The 20,587-nt window shown below is 39.4% G+C and overlaps 1 protein-coding gene and 1 long non-coding RNA gene across 2 annotated transcripts in view; one reads left to right on the top strand and one right to left on the bottom strand.

Annotated features, from left to right (window-relative positions):
- LOC139437976 (uncharacterized) overlaps positions 1-20,587 on the top strand; it is a 74,715-nt gene that overhangs the window by 44,047 nt on the left and 10,081 nt on the right. The window contains exons 2-3 of the long non-coding RNA XR_011647867.1: positions 5,150-5,260; positions 8,917-9,008. This is a non-coding gene — a long non-coding RNA (uncharacterized lncRNA). The remainder of the gene's footprint in view (positions 1-5,149; positions 5,261-8,916; positions 9,009-20,587) is intronic.
- On the bottom strand, positions 6,965-7,991 carry LOC101414878 (olfactory receptor 11G2-like). The gene has a single exon (XM_012521282.3). It carries the CDS (start codon positions 7,989-7,991, stop codon positions 7,065-7,067), a length of 927 nt encoding a protein of 308 aa, XP_012376736.2. The 3' UTR covers positions 6,965-7,064.

Raw genomic sequence — 20,587 nt, forward strand, 5'->3', positions numbered from 1 at the left:
AAAATACCAAATATCCCTCTCTCTGCACTAAAATGAGTGGCTGCTACTTTTTTTTAAAACCAATTTTTACAGCTTTATCCCCATAGAACGCCCTCTCTATGGATAAGATTTATTGAGATACCCAGTCATAGAATTACCCCTACTTTCTGACAACATCAAATCCTGAGTGAAACCCAGCTTCCTTAGACCCTCGCCTAAATCACCCAACCAAATTCCAAATCCTATAATAGTTTCTTTCTAATTCTATCCTACAGAGACATCCCAGGTATGTGTTCGTCCTTGCAGTAATGAGTAGTAAGCCCAGGCTTTTCATTTGCAAGTGTCCCTGTGGTCTTTGTCTAAAGCACACGTGCTTAGAGTAGCTCAGCAGTGGGTTTGCATGAAGGGAAGGTGATGCAGAACTGAAGAAATAAAAGGACAGAAAGAAGGGAAACAGACTTGGCCCAGTGGTTAGGGCGTCCATCTACCACATGGGAGGTCCGCGGTTCAAATCCCGGGCCTCTTTGACCCATGTGGAGCTGGCCCATGAGCAGTGCTGATGCGCGCAAGGAGTGTCCTGCCACGCAGGGTGTCCCCCGCGAAGGGGAGCCCCATGTGCAAGGAGTACACCCTGTAAGGAGAGCCGCACAGTGCGAAAGAAAGTGCACCCTGCCCAGGAATGGCGCCACCCACACTTCCCGTGCTGCTGACACAACAGAAGCGGACAAATAATTAAACAAGATGCAGCAAATAGACACAGAGAACAGACAACCGGGGGGCGGGGATTAAATAAATAAATAAATCTTTAAAAAAAAAAAAGGACAGAAAGAAAGACACAAGAGAGGAAATAAAGATGGCACCAGGGACTCACAGCTTCTGCAACTGAGAGCCTCAACCCTAGTTTCTGCATTGTTTTTATTTAGAAACTAATAATCAGCTGTTTGCTATCAGAACTGCAACATCATCTGCAGTAACAGGAAACAACTGGCAACATCTACAATAAACAGGTGCAACATTTTACTCTAATAAGGTACAGGTAGTACAAAGTTAAAATGCTTCCTCACACAAACACTTTTTCATGCTGACCAGATGGTGTTCCATCTAGTCAAGACCGGGCACTCCTAAGCCTGCACTTTTTGTCTGCATTATGAAAATGCTTCAACTTCAAACCATGTTCCCTACTGTTTTCCTACAACATGCATGGATAAACCTAACACTGAATAATAAGGCTGTGATACAGGAAGTTTTTCAATGAAACCTCATTTAGACATCACCAAGAAGACAAGCAATTTTAGGGAATGTTTCCCAGATCCAAAAATGTTCCTGGCTAAGGTCAGTCTGAGCAGGGTCATCTTGCAGCTGCTCTGTGCAACTGGGAGGGGGGCTCTGAGGTTTATTCATCTTCAACAGAGCAACAGGCCCTTTAATTTGTCTCTGTTATTTTGGATGCTAAATCCCTTAATTTAGTAACACAAAACTACCATGTGATCTCTATCTAAAAAGTGTGGGGTTAAGGTCGAGGCAAACTCTTAGGTGTGGGCTTGATCAGTATACACTCCAATAATGTTTTCAGGAAGAATGGACCATCTACCTTAACCAGGGTGAATCCGATAGTAGCTGGCACTGGGTACCCTGGATTCTTCCTTGATTAGAGAAGAAAAACTTATAGAAGGGAATCTTGACCTGCCAAAAGACCACCCCCACCCCAGTACATAAACATGAAGTGATTGTACATCTGATTCTTCTGCTGGATTATATCCTATTTCTCCCTGATATTCACCATCTGAGGCCAGCCATCCCCTCTCACCTCACACCCCAAAGAGATACAGAGTGTTAAACTGGGACCAATCTTGAGATCTTTTCTTCTCAAAATGGCCAGGCCAGAGCAGGGTCATTCTCTGATGTCCCAGATTATCCACTGCTGGGCTCCGATTTGCCTCCTTGGGCTCCTCAGACGGGAAGGTATTTTAACACTACTGATCTCCTATCTCTTCATCCTCCCTACTGTGGCAGAGGTTTTTATCTAAAACACTGATTGGTTAGACTCTCTTCCCTGTTTGGGCACCATTATTATTTCTGTCCATTGCATGAAATTCAAAGTCCTCAGTCTCGTAAATGAGGCACTCTATAGTGCAGCCTTCTTTGCTCTTCTTTCCCATTTTGCAGAGTTTCTTCCAGATATCTCCATGTCTTGGTAGCACCAGATCACTCAGGTGCACAGTGAGAACTCCAAAAATACATGTTGAAGGGTTAATTTTACTCTGAAGAATGTAAAAGAGGACCCAGTATGAATTAAGTGGGAGTGTGAAGCCCTATGGAGAATGTGATCTGGAGAGCAGGTGTGAAGGATTAGTAAGGTAGTGTTCAAGAGTCTCTACTACTCTGTCTCTTTCCTGTCCTTTTAATACTACACCACCATCTCTAGGATTGATCTGAGAATGTGTTTTATTTTTAACCAGTTTTATGGAGGTATACTTGATATACGATAAACTGCATACATTTAAATTGTGTAATTTGATAACTTTTGACATGTGTACATATGTAAAACCACCACCATAATCAAGTTAGTGAACATAATCATCAGCCCCCCAAATTCCCTGTGCTCTTTTGTAATTGCTCACTCCTACCCCTGCCTGACTCCATTTTCTTTCTTTAACTGAGCATAATTATTTTGAGAGTCATCAATTATTTCACGTATCAATAATTCATTCCTTTTCATTTCTGAGTAATAATCCATTTCATGGATATACCAAACATTGTTTATTCACTCACCTGTTGGTGGACATTTGGGTTGTTCCAGTCTTTGTCTGTTCTAAATAAATCTGCTAGGAGCATTTGTGTATAAGTATTTGTATGGCATATGCATTTTTTTCTCTTGGGTAAATACCTAGGTGGTGGAATGCCTATATCATAGGTAGGTGCATATTTAAATTTTTAAGAAACTGCCAAAATATTTTCCAAAGTGCTTGGATCATTGTACATTCTGAATAGCAATGGATGAGAATTCTAATCCCTTTATATACACTCACCTTGGTATAGTCAATCTTTTAAATTTTAGTCATACTGGTATGTCTAGTGGTATTTCATTGTGGTTTTATTTGTATTTCCCTAATGATTAATGATGTGGTTTTATTTGTATTTCCCTAATGACTAATGATGTCAAATATGTTTTCATTGCTTATTTGTATTCAGATGAAATGTCCATTCAAATCTTTTGCCCTTTTTTCTTTTTTTAAATTTATTGAAATATATCACTCATACATAAACATACATAACTATAAGTGTATAATAGTTGTGAACTTACAAAACAAACATATGTAACATCTAACAAACATATGACATGTCACCCTACCACCAATAACTTGCATTGTTTTGAAAGCTTTTTAACTAATAATTAAAGAGCATTGTCAAAATATTACTACTAAACAAAGTGTTTTCCCCTTACCAATCCTATTATTATCTTTATATCATTTATATATGAACATACATAAACAATTAAGTGTATAGTAAAAGTCGTGAACTTACAAAGCAAACATGCATAACATCATACAGGGGTCCCATACTTCAACCCCCCACCAACACCTTGCATTGTCATGAGACATTTGTTACAAACTATGAAAGAACACTGTCAAAATCTTACTACTAATCATAGTCCTTACCTCACATTTGGTGTGTTTTCCCCCCAACCCACCCTATTATTATTTTTTAAATATATTTTTTATGACAGAAGTTGTAAACTTATAAAACAATCATGCACATGTGCAGAATTCCCAAACAACACCTCTCCATCAAAACACCACACTATGGTGTGTCATTTGCTACAGATAACATAGTATCATCTGATTGTTACCATGTCCATAGTGTCCATTTGTCTTTTGCCTATTTTTTGTTGTTTTTTTTTCCTTATTGAGCTTTGAGTGGTCTTTATATATTCTGAATGCAAGTCCTTCATCAGATATATGCCTTGTGAGTATTTTATCCCTGCCTGTGCCTTGTCTTTTCATTCTCTTAGTGCTTTTCAAAGAACAGATGTCAAATTTATTAATTTGTTCTTTTATGGATCTGCTTTTTGAGCTGCATATAAGAAATCCTTTCTTAAACCAAGGTCTCAAGAGTATTCTTCTACAAGTGTTATAGTTTTAGGTTTTACACTTAGTTTCAGGTCCCATTTGAGTTAATATTTTTATATTTTGTGAGATGTTGAAGTATTGAGGTTCAGGGTTTTTTTTTTTTTGCATATGGACATCCAATTATTCTAGCACCATTTATTAAAAAGACTATCTTTTCTTCACTGAGTTGCCATTGCATCTTTGTTGAAGTGATTTTTCCGTATATGTGTGGGTCTATTTCTGGGATCTCTATTTTAATCCATTTGTTTATTTGACTTCATGACTTCAAAACAATCATGACATTGTTTTGATTATTGCAGATTTTATATAAGTCTTGAGATCAGGTAGTATTAGTCCTCCATTTTTCATGTGCTCTTGGACCTTTGTATTTCTGTATGAATTTTAAAATTAGCTTGCTAATTTCAACAAAAATGCTTGTTAGGATTTTGATTGGGGCTGCTTTGAATCTATAGATCATTTTATTAAGAAGCCTTGACATCTTAACAATATTGAGTTTTCCAGTCCAGAGACAAGTTATATCTTTGCATTTATTTATATTTGTTTTGGTCTACTTTAATTTCTCTCAGCTATATTTGTAGTTTTTATTGTATGGGACTTCACATCTTTTGTCAAATTTATCTCTAAATATTACTTATTTTTTGATGCTATTATAAATGACATTAATTTCTAAAATTTCAATTTCTGATTATTGCTAGTGTATAGAAATACCATTGATTTTTGTATGTGGAGCTTGAATCTTGATTATTTGATCCTGTCTAACTCTCCAGACCGTTTTCTCTGAAGAGCAAAATTAATTTTTACTTATTCTTTGAAAATCCCAATATTATTCCTGCATTTACTTGGAACTTAATTCCCATAGATCTTCACACAATTTTTTCCCTCACTTAGAAAAGTCATCTCCTCAGAAATGATTCTTGCCATACTATCTAAATTATTCCTATTTTAGCCCAACTTTTCCTATATTAATACTGTTTTATTCTTTTTATACTACTTATGATTACTTATGTGCTTACCTTCCTATTATTTGTCTCTTTTGCTAGAATGCAAGCTTCATGAAGGCAGACTGTCTTGTACACTGATGTAATCCCAGTGCACATTATGGAGGTCAATACATATTTATTGAGTGAATGAATTAAATACAACCACACCAGGTAACAACTAACCTATTTATTTATTTAAATTTAAAGATTTATTTATTTATTTATTATTTATTTATCTATCTATCTATCTATCTCCCCCCTTCCCCTCTTCCCACCCTGCTGTTTTTGCTGTCTGTGTTGTTTTCTCTTCTCATTTGCTCTCCTTTAAGATTCACTGGGATTTGATCCTGGAGACCTCTGAGAGAGAGAGAGAGGTTCCCTGTCAATTGCACCACCTCAGTTCCTGGTGTCTGTTGTGCATCACCTTGACTTTCCCCTTGTCTCTCTTTTGATGCGTCATCATCTTGCCTAATGACTCACTTGTGTGTGGCACTGGCTCACCACTCGGGCACTGGCTTGCTGTTTGGGCATGCTTTCTCTTCTTTTTCACCAGGAGGCCCCAGAGAACAAACCCAGCTCCTCCCATATGGTAGGTGGAATCTCTATCACTTGAGCCCATCCACTTCCCCACCAATTTGTTTTTGATCAAGTAATCAGGTCAAATCATCTGGAGCTATCATCAAATTCGTCTGCATTTGTCTTGGTTTCAATACCTTAGAATCACTCTGGCTTTTTCCTTCTGTATGCTTTTGTGTCTTCTGAGCTGTGTGTTCAACTCAACCTTCCTTCCCTCAAAACTAACCCAAACATGTATTGCCGCTGCAAGCTAGTCTTATTTTAAAATGTAATCTTATATCTAGGTATCTTAATTATATTGCACAGATAGGAATAGGAAAGAAGGATGTAATCTGTTTCTTATTATATAAATGAGGACTTGAAAATGTCAAGTCAGGAAAAGAAACTTATACTGCTACTGTCCTGAGTGTTTGAGTCACCTTTTGTACTCAATGTTATTTCTTTCCCTTTTCCACGCTAAGAGTCAGAACTAATATACAATTTTTATTTCTCTGCTCATGTCATATATTTATTAAAAATACAGGCTCTGGTGCTGATCTAATTGTATCGGAATTACCTGGGTAGCATTAGAATAAAGAAAATAGCAGGGGTTCTTAACCTTTTTGTTCCATGGACCCCTTTGCCAGTCAGGTGAAAACCATGGGCCCCTTACTAAGGTCACATTATACTGTGTTTTATTTAATAAATATATCACACTGCACCAACATGACCCTACAAGAATAATGTTATTTTGAATTTCAATTCAAGCTCACAGACCCTTGTTAAGAATCCCTGATTTATAAGGTCCACCGCAAAGATTCTGATTTAGGAGAATTGGAGAAAGGCCTGGTAATCTATTATTTTAAAAAGTTCCCCAAGTAATTATTAAACAGACAGGTTTGGGAGATGGTGCTTTAGATCATTATTAGAAACACGGATATTGATTAAATAAAAATTTTGACTCAGTTATGAATTATTGATTGATACGAATTCTCTTTTATATTAGCTAGAATGGTGTGAAATCTCCACTCTTCTGCTAGGAGTGGTGCAGAGATCATCAAGCCAGAAAAGCCAAGTGTAAGAATAGGATATACACTTATCAGTGGTCAAAAAGAGCATCCAGGAAAATGATCACAGGAAAAGGGGCAAGCAGTTATTGGAGATCAGGGTCTAAAATCCAGACATCCAGGTTATTTAAGTTACCAACTATCAAGTCCTGATTTGAAGGCTTGCTCTTATTTAATTGGAGTACTCTTATCCATTATGTGATTAGGCAGAAATTGATGAATTTGAGTTTGATTTTTTAGGTACAAATGAATAAGGACCTATTTTTTCTTTTTTAAAACTGGGAATAGATATTAGAAGAAAAGAACTATCCTGATCTTGATCCTCTCATGAGCTCTTATTCACTTTGACTAATTTATGTGCACATCTGAATTTTTCTCAAGGCAGCCTTCATGTCCTTGTTCCGGAGACTGTAGATCAGAGGGTTTAAAAGTGGAGTGACTGATGAGTAGAACAGTGTTACAATCTTCTGTGTCCCAGCTTGATTTCCAGAGCTTGGACTGATGTACATTGCCGTGATGGTTCCATAGAACAGAGACACCACAGCCAGGTGGGAACCACAGGTAGAGAAGGCCTTACTTCTGCCAGCTGCTGAAGGGACCTGAAACACAGCTCTGAGAACCAGGGTATAGGATCCAAGGATGAAGAAAAAGGTGATGAAGATAATAAGAGAGCTCAGTATAGAACAGGAAAGCTCAATTCCTGGGGCAGGGATGCAGGACAGGGCCAGAAGGGGACCTGGGTCACAGACAAAGTGGTCAATGGTATTGGGACCACAAAAAGGGAGACGTGTTATAAAATATATAGGAACTGGATAGCAGAGGAAGGCTACTACCCAGCAGAGGACCACCAAGTTCATGCAAAGATGACTGGTCATGATGGTAGGATACCGGAGAGGCTGGCAGATGGCCAAGTACCGATCAAATGCCATGAGGGGCAGAAAGAAGGTTTCAGTGACGCCCATGGAGAAGAAGAAGTAGAACTGGAGGAAGCAGGCAGTGAAAGAGATGGTTTTTGTCTTAGACAGGAAATTCTCTAACATTTTGGGAACAGTGGTGTTGATGTAACAGATCTCCAGGAAGGAGAAGTTGGCCAGCAGAATGTACATAGGGGTGTGGAGCCTGTGATCCAGCTTCACTGCACAGATGATGGCTCCATTTCCCATCAGGGTTAGGATGTAGGTCATGGAGAACAGCATGAAGAGGAGGACCTGAACCTCCCTGGAACAGGGGAAACTCAGGAGTATGAATTCAGTCACTGTGCCAACTCTGGACACATTCATGTTTTCCTAAGGGCAGAAAAGAAAAAGTGACAAAGACACAGATGACCCTATTCTCTAATCCTCATGGACATTTCCTTGTTAGAGTCCTAAATTCTCATACACTTCTGAGATTATGTTTTTCTAATAAATGAGCAATGATCTAACTAAACTGTTGAAGACTGTCAAACTTTGAGAATACTTGAATAACTACACCCTTGAATCTTTGGACTCTCCCTAATTCCTGTTTAGGAATTTTCTCACAATAAGAGACAAGATTCTATGAAATAAGTGGTGATATGGAAAACACATAATTTCAATTCTTGAATCTGTGGAATCAGAGACATCAATGATAAGAGTCAGAGAAGGAGAAGAGGGAGAAAGGCAATGAATACCACAATGAAATCTTCATGCATTTCACTTTTATTCTGGAGCAATGTTGAAGTTATATTATTTTGTACTATTAACTATTGTCCATGGTTTATCTTAAGTTTCACTGTTGTGCAGTTACATGAATAAAAAAATTTTTTTATTCCAGTACCATATATATAGCCTAACATTTCCCTTTTTATCTACATTCAGGTATATATTTCATTGCTGTTAATTATGTTCACAGTATTGTGCTACAGTCACCACCATCTGTTATCAAACATGTTTTAGTAATATTCTTAATCTTAAGGTGGTTTTATAATCCAGGCAAAAGATGTCAAATGTGCCTTCCTTTCTTTATTGTTCATCAGATCTTTTTAATGCAGGAAAGTTGCAAATGCCCATACATCTATATAATGGCTTTTAATTTGTTTCCATATTGTACTAGTTGAATTAAAATACTTCTTTTAAACCTTGGATTAATTTATAGCTCTTCCTATAGGTAGAAAAAATGAGCAATGAACCTGGTATATTATTTTAGGATTTTTAAGAATTTTGCCTATGATGTCACGATTTCTAGAAAGACTCCTATTCTTTCGGTTTATGGATGAATGCAAAGGATCACAAATGCCAGGAACTCCCAGCAGAGATGGCTGGGGACCAAAGACAAAGGTGAGAGCCGTAAACTTTCTCTCCATTTAAGGATCCCTCTCCTATGTCCTTACCCCTGTGTTGCTCTCATCCATTATAGGTGTGGAAGGCTGCAGTTGTTTGGGGAAGTTGAGGGAGAACTTGTGTTTTTGTGGTTTTGGAACCTACAAAATTTTCATGAAAATGTTCTTCTCTGAGTTAGTCAGGGACATTGCCTTTCTTTGTGAGAGGGACAAGACTAGGACAATGAAATCTCCTAAGATTCTGTAGCTGGAGTTTGGTCTCAACTTATTTTCTGGATGCCCTCAGTTTTAGTGAGAAGTAGTCATCTTTTGGTCCTAAATGACTCAAAGTGACATGTTTGAATGGTAATATTTGTTCCAGAACACAGCCCTAGACATTTTGTTTGAAATATGCTAGCTAAAAATGTTCATTAATATTATTGATTATAAAATGTGTCACTTAACAGATCACATAATGCCATACCTTTAAGGATGATCTTGATTGCTATAGGTAGAGACAACTGGTATGGGAGAGATTCAGAAGTTTTTACATCACACACCACTGTAAGTCTCCTCTTCAGGCTTCATCTCAAGTGCCACAAAGCTCTGGGCATTTTCCCTGTAGAAGGAATTCAGAGTACCAAAGAAACCAAAGAAAGCACCAGGAAAGAGTAAAACAAGCAAGGCATATTTGGTGACAAATGTGTGTGACAATTTCAATGGTTTTGCAAACCAAGTGGGAATGAATTTATTAATCTGGCAAGTTCAGTCATCTCATAACTGTACCTTCTCTCAGTGTTAGATGATTTGTTCTGTGCTAGAGTCAAGTATGGCTAAAAAAAGGGAGAGCTGAAGTTTTTTTCAGCCCTGCTCTTCAAAACCTAATTCCCAGTCCTTTCCAGATGTCACTTCACTAGTATCTCTGTTCCCCTAAAGAGTTGGTTCTGATTGGATGCAACTTCTGGTTAATAAAGATAGATATTTCCTGTTAGTGAAGTTTTTTCCTCATCTTCATCTCTCTCGTTTCCCCAACTTTTAGTTGTAAAACTGGACTTTCTTTTATATTCACTCATGTAATTTGAGGTACTGTTGTTTTTACAGCCATAAAATAGAAGGCACTGCTAAAAGGCATGCTTAAGAGCTGTCTGATGCTTGTATCTCTTTTGAACCCATCTCTTCATAGAACTGGTAGGTCTCACTTGCAATCTGGTTTCACTGCAACAAAAAGCAGGCAAGATGGAGGGCATGGTATCCTTGGCAACCATTAACCAGAGAAGGGGTTTACATTGCTGGATACATGGTATTGGTCAGGAGAAAAATGAGCATATTTCCTACATGACAGAGACTTATCTGTCTTATTCTGAAACCTACGCCTTATTCATCTTAATTGTTATAGTCCCCTATGGGTTCTAAAATTGGGACATTATGAGGGAAGATTGCCAATCATATCCCAAATGTTTCCTTTCCTTAGGAACCCATTAATTGGCTCATGGGACCCAGTTTCTCCCCTGATGATGATATCATCTCATGCTATTCTTAGAGTAGATTTCTATTTTGGTTCTATGATGGTGCAAACACTACAGCAATACCAGCTTAGCTTGAACAGTAGGTTTTTGTTCTTCCCAATCCCTCATATTCAATTTTACTCTTGTTTTGAGTTTATCTGCTAGTTTTGGACTTTCTTATTTGTCAATTTCAGAGCTATGACACCAGAGTTCTCATTCTCTTTCCTCTTGACTCACTCAATGGCTTGGAAAGGGTTACTCTTCATCTTTTTTTCCCCACACTCCCATCCTTCCATCCATCTGTCCTTTTTTAAAAAGGGTTTTGTCCAATCAACTCTATGCTTCTGGTATGATACTGACAAGTAAGCCAAATTTCACGGTGCTTGTATTTTGGGAATTGAGTTATGTCCCCTGCAAAAGACACATTCAAGTCTTAATGTGCATTTCTATGGGTGTAAACCCCTTTGTAAATAAGACTTATGAAGATGTTATTACTAGTTAAGGTGTGGACTAACTTGTGAATAGACTCTTCAGTGACCCTTTTTAGATGAGGTCAAATTGATCAGGGTGAGTCTCGAAGCCAAACTCAGCATGTAAATGCAATGCCTTCCCCCCAGCGTGGGACATGACACCCGGGGATGAGCCTCCCTGGCAACGAGGGACCACTATCAACTACCAACTGATGATGCAACTGGAAAATGACCTTATACGGAAGGTTCAATGCGGATCAGCAGAATATCCATGTCTACATAAAATACCATGACTTTAAAATGCTGTTTGACCTAAAGTAAGGGGGAAATGGAAAGGAGAAATGAGTTTATATGGCTACGAGTTTCTAAAAAAGAGTCTGGAGGCTGGCAGAAGGTTTGCCCCCATGCACAACTGAGCAGAGTCAGAGAGACAGATAAAGCAGATACAACCCCCAGATATTGGTTCCTTTGAGGGCTAAAGAGACCCATGGGAGTTATGGTCATGGCCGATGGGGTTAACTACCAGGGCAGATGGCCCCTCTTTGGATATGGTGTTTATGTGTGATGAATCTGGACTCAGATGGGATCTCCCTTCATAAGACTTTCATGCTAATGTGCTGGAGGTGCAGTTAATGTTGGGGTTTAAGATATATTTAGCGGATTTGAATCTCTGGACTGACAATGTGATAGCCAGATCCTGAGCCTCAACAGACTCCAGCACCTACAATCTGATTTATTGGACTTACCACACTCAGCTAAGATGGAGGTGAAGAAGGACAACCACCACACCATGGAGCCTAGAGTGATTACAACTGAAAATGGGAGGATTGCATCCAGCATCCAGGTGGAATCTGAGCCTCCTCTTGACATAAAGGTGCAATGGACACAACCAATCCAGTGTCCACATAGAAGAGGTGGCATTGGATTGGGAAAAGTGGACATAATGGACAAAGGGTATGGGGAAAGGCAGGAAGAGATGAGAGGTGGAGGCGTCTTCGGGACATGGAGCTGCCCTGGATGGTGCTTCAGAGGTAATCACCGGACATTGTAAATCCTCACAGGGCCTACATGATGGAATAGAGGAGAGTATGGGCCATGATGTGAACCAATGTATATGAGGTGCAGAGGTGTCCAAAGATGTACTTACCAAATCCAATGGATGTGTCAGGATGATGGGAACGAGTGTTGTTGGGGGGGGGAGAGGGGGGGTGGGGGGGGTGGGGTTGAATGGGACCTCACATATATATTTTTAATGTAATATTATTACAAAGTCAATAAAAAATAAAAAAATTAAAAAAAAAAATTGATCAGGGTGGACCTTAATACATATGACTGGGGGCCTTATAAAGAGAGGAAATTTGGACACAGTCTATCAAAAGAAACCAGAGAGAAGAAAGAGATCACCGTGTGAGGGAGGACTGCCATCACCAAAATGCTACCAACTCAGGAGAAAGCATGGCCTTGTCAACAACTTGATTTTATACAGCTAGGCTTCAAAACCATGAGAAAATAAGTACTCGTTGTTTAAGCCAACCCATTGTGTGGTATTTGTCACAGATGCTCTGACAAACTAGATATAATCTTTTTTTTTCTTTCAACAATCTTTTAAATAGTTTTTAAAATCATTGCACTTCTTTTGTTAAATATATTCCTTGCTGTTTTATTCTTTTTTTCTTAAATCATTTTTTTAAAATTAGGAAAGTTGTGAGCTTACAAACTAATCATGTATAATGTGCAGAATTCCACTGCATCACCCCCCCACCAAAATTACAGTTATGGAACATTTGTTACAGATTATGAAAGAACAGGATCAGACTATTAGCACTAACTCTGGTCCATAGTGTACACTTGGTACGTTTTTTCCATATACTCCCCATTATTATTTTTTTCCATTCTGTCATTCTATGCCTTTTTTTTCTCTTTTCTTCTTTTTGTCTTTATTTATTTTTTTAATATTACATTCAAAAAATATGAGGCCCCCTTTACCCTCCACCCCCCTCACCCCACTCCTCCCCCCATAACAACAATCTCCTCCATCATCATGAGACATTCATTGCATTTGGTGAATACATCTCTGAGCACTGCTGCACCTCATGGTCAGTGGTCCACATCATAGCCCACACTCTCCCACGTGCCATCCAGTGGGCCATAGGAGGACATACAATGTCTGGTAACTGTCCCTGCAGCAGCACCACCCAGGACAACTCCAAGTCCCGAAAACACCCCCACATCTCATTTCTTCCTCCCACTCCCTACCCCCAGCAGCCACCATGACCACTTTCTCCACACCAATGCCTCATTTTCTTCGATTACTAATCACAATAGTTCATGAATAAAATATCAGTAAGTTCATTCTAATCCATACTCTATTCCTCCATCCTGTGGACCTTAGAGTGGTTGTGTCCACTCCACATCTATATCAAGAGGGACTTAGATTCCAGATGAATGCTGGATGCAATTCCCCTGCTTTCAGTTGCAGGCAGTCTTGGATCCCTGGTGTGGTGGTTGACTTTCTTCACCTCCATGTTAGATGAGTGGTATTATAGAATATATATTTGTTTATTGTCACACTCCTGATGGTAGGCTCCTTGAGGGCAAGGACATTGCCTTATTTGCTTTTGTTTTACCAGTACCTAGAATAATTCCTGACAGAGGAAGAATGCAATAGAAAAAATTTTAATTAATGGGAGTATTCGTAGTTTTTGTCTCATGAAGCAAGAGTGAAAATAAAGCATAGACCCTGTCCTCAGTAATTGTACGATATAAATTGTAAATGTAATGGCAGTGGGGTAGGGCCAATTATAGCCTTCCTCCAAATTAAAGGGATCCCTCAAGAGAAGGAGTAAACTCATAATCCTTTGGTCACACTTTCTTGTTTGTTTATTTGTTTGTTTGTTTATTTATCTATCTTTGGTCACTGTTTCTTAGTAGATATTCTGCTCTGTGATATTGTGGCACTGAAATTTGTTTTATTTATTTATTTATTTATCTATCTATCTATCTATCTATCTATCTATCTATCTATCTATCTATCTATCTATCTATCTTTGGTCACTGTTTCTTAGTAGGTATTCTGCTCTGACTGTGATATTGTGGCACTGAAGTTTACATGTTTCTTGGGAGAGTTCTCTCAATGGAGAATGACCTCTTAGGATTATTGTGAGCTACTAGAAATAATGCAGAAGACCAAATGACTCTTTAAATAGAGTATGTCTTTTTTGAGATAAAAGTGTTTTCCTTCCATGAGTGAATTAAGAGTCTCTGGGAAAGTATGAATCTCCAAAATACCAGCCTTATACCCAATAGACTTGATGTCCAAAATGTCACTGTTTTAATTCCTTTGGGTTGAAATTAATAGTAGTGAAACCCCTAAAATTTATTGAGTACTTAACATGTGCTTTACATATATTATCTCATTCAATCCACACAACAAGGGAAGCAGACTTGGCCCAATGGATAGGATGTCCACTTACCACATGGGGAGGTCCACAGTTCAAACCCTGGGCCTCCTTGACCCGTGTGGAGCTGGCCTATGCACAGTGCTGATGCATGCAAGGAGTGCCCTGCCACACAGCAGTGTCCCCCGCGTAGGGGAGCCCCACGTGCAAGGACTGCACCCCATAAGGAGAGCCACCCAGTCTGAAAGAAAGTGCAGCCTGCCCAAGAATGGTGCTGTACACATGGAGAGCTGACACAAGATGATGCAATAACAAAAGAAACACAGATTCTCAGTGCTGCTGACAGGGATAGAAGCGATCACAGAAGAACACACAGCGAATGGACACAGAGAGCAGACAACTTTGGGGGGGCAGGGAGAAGGGGAGAAGGGGAGAGAAGTAAATAAAAAATAAATCTTAACAAAAAAAATCCACACTGCAACACTATGCTATAGGTATTAGCTCAGTTAAAGCCTCTGCACCTCAAAGGAGTTTGTCAAGAAAGTAAAAAGGGAACCCACACAATGGGAGAAAATATTTGGCAACCATATATCTGATAAGAGACTTATAACTTGCATATATAAAGAACTCATATATCTCGAAAACAAAAAGATAAACAACCCATTTAAAAAATGGGAAAAAGATTTAAACAGACACTTCTCCAAAGAAGAAATACAAATGGCTAAAAAGCACATGAAAAAATGCTCCAAATCCCTAGCTATCAGGGAAATGCAAATCAAAACTACAATGAGATACCATCTTACTCCCATAAGATTGGCAGCCATGAAAAAAACAGTAGAATACAAATGCTGGAGAGGATGTGAAGAAAGGGGAACACTCATCCATTGCTGGTGGGAATGCAGAAGGATCCAACCATTCTGGAGGACAGTTTGGCAGTTTCTCAAAAAATTATCCATAGATTTGCCATATGACCCAGCAATACCACTGCTGGGTATATACCCATCAGATCTGAAAACAAGGACACAAACCGATATATGTACACCAATGTTCATAGCAGCATTGTTCACCATCGCCAAAAGTTGGAATCAATCCAAAAGTCCATCAACAGATGAGTGGATCAATAAAATGTGGTATATACACACAATGGAATACTACTCAGCTGTAAGAACCAATACACTACAATCGCACGTGATAACATGGATGAACCTTGAGAATCTTATGTTAAGTGAAGCAACCCAGGCATTGAAGGACAAATACTATATGACCTCAATGATATGAAATAAGTTAACTGCCTCAGAGAGCTAGAGTCTGGAAAAGTGGCTTACAGGAAATCGGGGGGTGGAGGAAGGATGTGAGTTAACGTCTGTAGGGGTGGAATCTGTGATGAGCTGGGGGTAAGTATGAGCACAAAGAAGGGACAAAATGGGGGCAAGGGGTTACCTTCGGGTGGGGTTTTCTGGGTTTGAGGGGGGCTGGGGATGGGAAGAGGGGTAATATGGTCCAAGAAATAGGTGGGAGGGAGGGGCAACATACAAACATGGGAGAGTGCCAGAAGTTCGTTGAGAACTAAATGTTGAGTAAAACGTATCAAAGTATAAGTAGGAGGGTCACCTGATTAGGACGCTCAGGGGGTATGGTCTGATGCGGGATGGACTCCGGAGGGAATAGCTGAAGGCTCATTTTGCCAAGGTGGGTTCTACCATTGGGTGGGGTGGACCTATATCCTGGGGAAGACTAATGCCGTCGAATAGAGAGAACTGTATCTCTCATGAGAAAGGATGGCTCCCAGGGCATTAGATTTGCAGGCGTTGTGGGCCCTAAGGGGAGGGGAAAATGGACGTGCAATGGATAGAACAAAGGTAAATAAGGGGGCAAAAGAGGAGTTATGTGAGAGTACACGAGGATGAATATAAAACAGCTAATATTACACCAAAAACATATAGGGGACGACAGACTAATAATGAAAACCATAAGACAAAACATAGGATAACTAAAAAATTTAGAAAACTGTACAACCTAAAGTATGGACCACATAGTAAGCCCAAATGTTACCTTGTTTGAAAACTATAGTTTTGGAATCTGTACATCAGTTTCAGGAAATATGATATGAATAAGTTAAAAGATTATTGCTGTGGAAGGGAAAAGGTTTTATGGTGGATCTGGGGAAATACTGTATATTGTATAGATGAATTTTGGTGATCTAAGACTCTTCTGAAGCTGACATTATGTTAGGATTCACTTTACGGGAAGTTTTGGATCACAGAGTGGTTCAACAATGGCAGCGGAGGAATACTGATATGGGATGTTATTGACAGGATATATATGGTTGACAGGGAGTTATACAGGGCATATGCCCAGGGTATATGGTAAGGTCTATATATACTCATAGTGGAAACAATTAAAAACAACAGCTGGGGGGGTACTGGGCTCCTGGCCGGGGGGTCACTGTTGTGGGCCCTGGGAGAGCAGTGGCAATCCTCCAGGTGCAATGGCAAGAACCAGGAAGGAAGGAGGGCCCAACAGTGGGCTCTTGATACTAATGGCTACACTTTTGAGCCTATGCACCTGCAATAAGAACAAGGCCTAGAGTAGCATTGTGCCTGGGGGTTTCCTCCTGACAGCCTTCATGTTACTCAAATGTGGCCACTCTCACAGCCAAACTCAGCGTGTAGATGTGATGCATTCCCCCCAGCGTGGGACACGACACCCGGGGATGAGCCTCCCTGGCACCGAGGGATCACTACCACATACCAGCTGAAGAAGCAACTAGAAAATGACCTTGAATTAAAGATTCAATGCGGAACAGCAGAATATACCTGTCTACATATAATAACATGACTTTGGGAAGCAGTTTGACCTAATGTAAGGGGGAAATGGAAAGGAGAAATGAGATTATAAGGCTGTGAGTCTCTAAAAAAGAGTCTGGAGGTTGTCAGAAGGAATACCCCTATGTACAACTGAACAGAGTCTAAGAGACAGATAGGGTGGATACAACCCCAGGTATTGGTTCTTTTGAGGGATAAAGAGACCCACGGGTTCTATGGTCATGGCAGAAGGGGTTCACTGCCATGACAGATGGCCCTTCTTTGGAGCTGGTGTTTCTGCGTGATGGAAATGGACTCAGAGGGGATCTCTTTTCACAAGACTTCCATGCTACTTTATTGGAATTGTAGTTGGTGCTGAGTTTAAGATATATGTAGGGGATTTGAATCTCTGGACTGATAATATGACACCCAGGCCCAGAGCCTCAACAGACTTCAGCTCCTACACTTTGACTTATTGGACTTACTCCACTCAGCTAACATGGAGTTGAAGAAGGTCAACCACCACAACATGGAGCCTAGAGTGTCTACAACTAGAAGCGGGAAGAGTGTATCCAGTACCCATGTGGAATCTAAGCCCTCACTTGACATAGGTATGCAATGGACACAACCAATCCAATGTCCACAGAGAAAATGTGGAATGGGTGTGGGAACGGTAGCCATGGGGGCTGCTGGGTGTGGGGAACGGGAGGAAGAGATGAGATGTGGAGGCGTTTTCGGGACTTGGAGTTGTCCTGGATAGTGCTTCACGGACAATTACGGGACACTGTAGATCCCCCCAGGGCCCACTGGATGGAACGTGAGAGAGTCTGGGCTATGATGTGGACCATTGACTATGGGGTGCAGTGATGCTCAGAGATGAACTTACCAGGTGCAATGGATATATCACGATGATGGGAGAGAGTGTTGCTGTGGGGGGAGTGGGGGGCGGGGGCGGTGGGGTTGAATGGGACCTCATATATATTTTTTTAATGTAATTAAAAAATAATAATAATAAATAAATATTTAAAAAAAAAAGAAAAAAACTAATGCTTGAGCGATGAGATAATTGCTCAAGATTTTGTGAATTAAAAGGCAAACAAGATTCCTATGCCTTTCTCAGTCTGAAAGTCTGTTTTAGGAAGTTTGGGATGGCATTCAGTATCTATATTTTCAGTAACACTTCATGTGCCTTTTAGGATTCGCCAAGCTTTCAAAACAAAGACCTATAGCTTGGGAAGAAAGTAAGGAGGGTTAGATGACACCAAGACATAGATATCTAGAGGAGAAGTTCAGTGAAAAGGAAAGTAACCATATGCTAAATAGCAACTTGCCATACCTCACAATTATGCTAGAGAATGGTACTGAGTATAAGGCCTAGGTTGCCTCCTGGCCCTTCAGAGGGCTTGTGGGGTGCTACTATCTCTAACTCCAGCAATGTTCTTTCTTTATTAAAAAGAAAAAAATTAATCCAATATTACTGAAAACGATAATACTTCATGACCAAGTGGGGCTCGTTCCAGTTATGGAAGGTGGGTTTAACATATTGAAACTCAATATAATTCACCACATTAACCAAGTGAGGGGTAAAAACCATATGAGCATATCAATAATATCGATATAGAAAGAGCATTTGCTAGAATTCAATATCTTTTCATGATAAAAACTTTCAGCAAATGAGATATAGGAGGAAACTTCCTTAGTCTAAAAAAGGATTTCTACACAAAAATCACAGTTCATATTGTACTTAATGGTAAAATAGTGAACATTTTCCCCTTGAGGTTGGGAATAAGACAATGACATCTATTATTTCCACTTCTGTTCAACACTGCATTGGAGATTCTAGACAGTACAATTAGGCAAGTAAATACAGAAAAGGTATTGACATTGGAAAGAAATAGAACTGCCATATTTTCAGATGACATGATTGTTCATGTATGTTCATATATAAATGATGTAAAGGTAATAATTTATAGGGTGTGTTGGGGAAAATACTTTGGTTAGTAGTAATATTTTGACAACGCTCTTTAATCATTAGTTAAAAATGTTTAACAACAATGCAAGTTATTGGTGGTAGGTAAGTATGAGATTCCTGTATAATGTGTTATATGTTTGTTTTGTAAGTTCACAACTATTACTATATAATTATTTTTAATGTACGTTTATGCATGAATGATATAATTCAATAAATTAAAAAATAAAAAAAACAAAATAAAAGACTCCACTCTAAACTGTTGTAATTAATACACAAATTTAGCAAGGTAATTGGATGCAAGGACAATACACAAAGGGTATAAACTAGCAACAACTGGAAAATGAGACTTTAAAATTACAAAAGGAGTAAAAATCAAATGCAAAAGAATAAAACTAATGGAAGATGTGCAGGACGTCCAAACTAAAAATTACAAAAACATTGCTGAGGGAAATTAAAGACAAATAAGTGAAGAGTACCATGGTCATGGATTGGAAGATGTAGTAGTTTGGTATTATTTATGAATTCCAAAAATAGATATTGGATTGTTTGTAAACTGCCCTGTTTACCCATTAAATTGTATTGGATTCATAGGTTTCAATTTTACTTGATTAAATAATTATTAAGGCTTTGATAGGGCCATGTTGGTAGGATGTTTCTCACAGAGAAAACTACAGGGCAGAGCAGAGGAGTTAGCTGGAGTTTTGATGCTGGAGTTTTGATCCTGGAGCCTGGGAAGTAAACACACTGAGAAGACATACAGAGATATGTGAGGAAAGAGAGAAGGTTCCATTAGACATGACAGAGGCCCTGGGAAGAGAGATGAGCTGTTCGCCTGAGAGTTTACAGTTGACTTTGTGGAGAGAGGAGAGCAGCTGAGCCCAGAGAAAATCGAGCCCTGGGGAGATAGACAAGGCCTAGAGAGCCTGATAGTCTACAGCTAACCTTGTAGAGAAAGCAGAGCAGCTGAGTCTGGAGAGAAACAAACCCTGGGAGAGAGACGAGACCTATCCCAGCCTACAACCATTAGTGGAAGAAGCTGGGACCACAGAGCCTTAAGAGGAAGAGAGGAACCCAGGAAGCCTGCACCCTTGCAATCATCTGGCTCCAACATGTGGCAACAAACTTTGGTGAGGGAAGTACCTTATGCTTTATGACTTGGTAACTGTAAGCTTCTACCCCAAATACCCTTGATAAATGCCAACAGGTATCTGATATTTTGCATCAGCACCCCTTTGGCTGACTAGTACAGAAGACTTATTATCAAGTTGTCAGTTCTCCCACTGATCTATAGATGCAATGGAATCTCATCAACATTCCAGCAGGCTTTTCTTTTTTGGTAGAAATTAGAAAGCTGATGTAAAAATGTATATGAAAATGCAAAATACCTAGAATAACAAAGGCAATCCTGAAGAAGAGTTGGAGGGCTTACACCATCAGACACTGAGATGT

The sequence above is a fragment of the Dasypus novemcinctus genome, chromosome 3 (genome assembly GCF_030445035.2).
Source record: "Dasypus novemcinctus isolate mDasNov1 chromosome 3, mDasNov1.1.hap2, whole genome shotgun sequence".
Taxonomy (NCBI): Eukaryota; Metazoa; Chordata; class Mammalia; order Cingulata; family Dasypodidae; genus Dasypus; species Dasypus novemcinctus.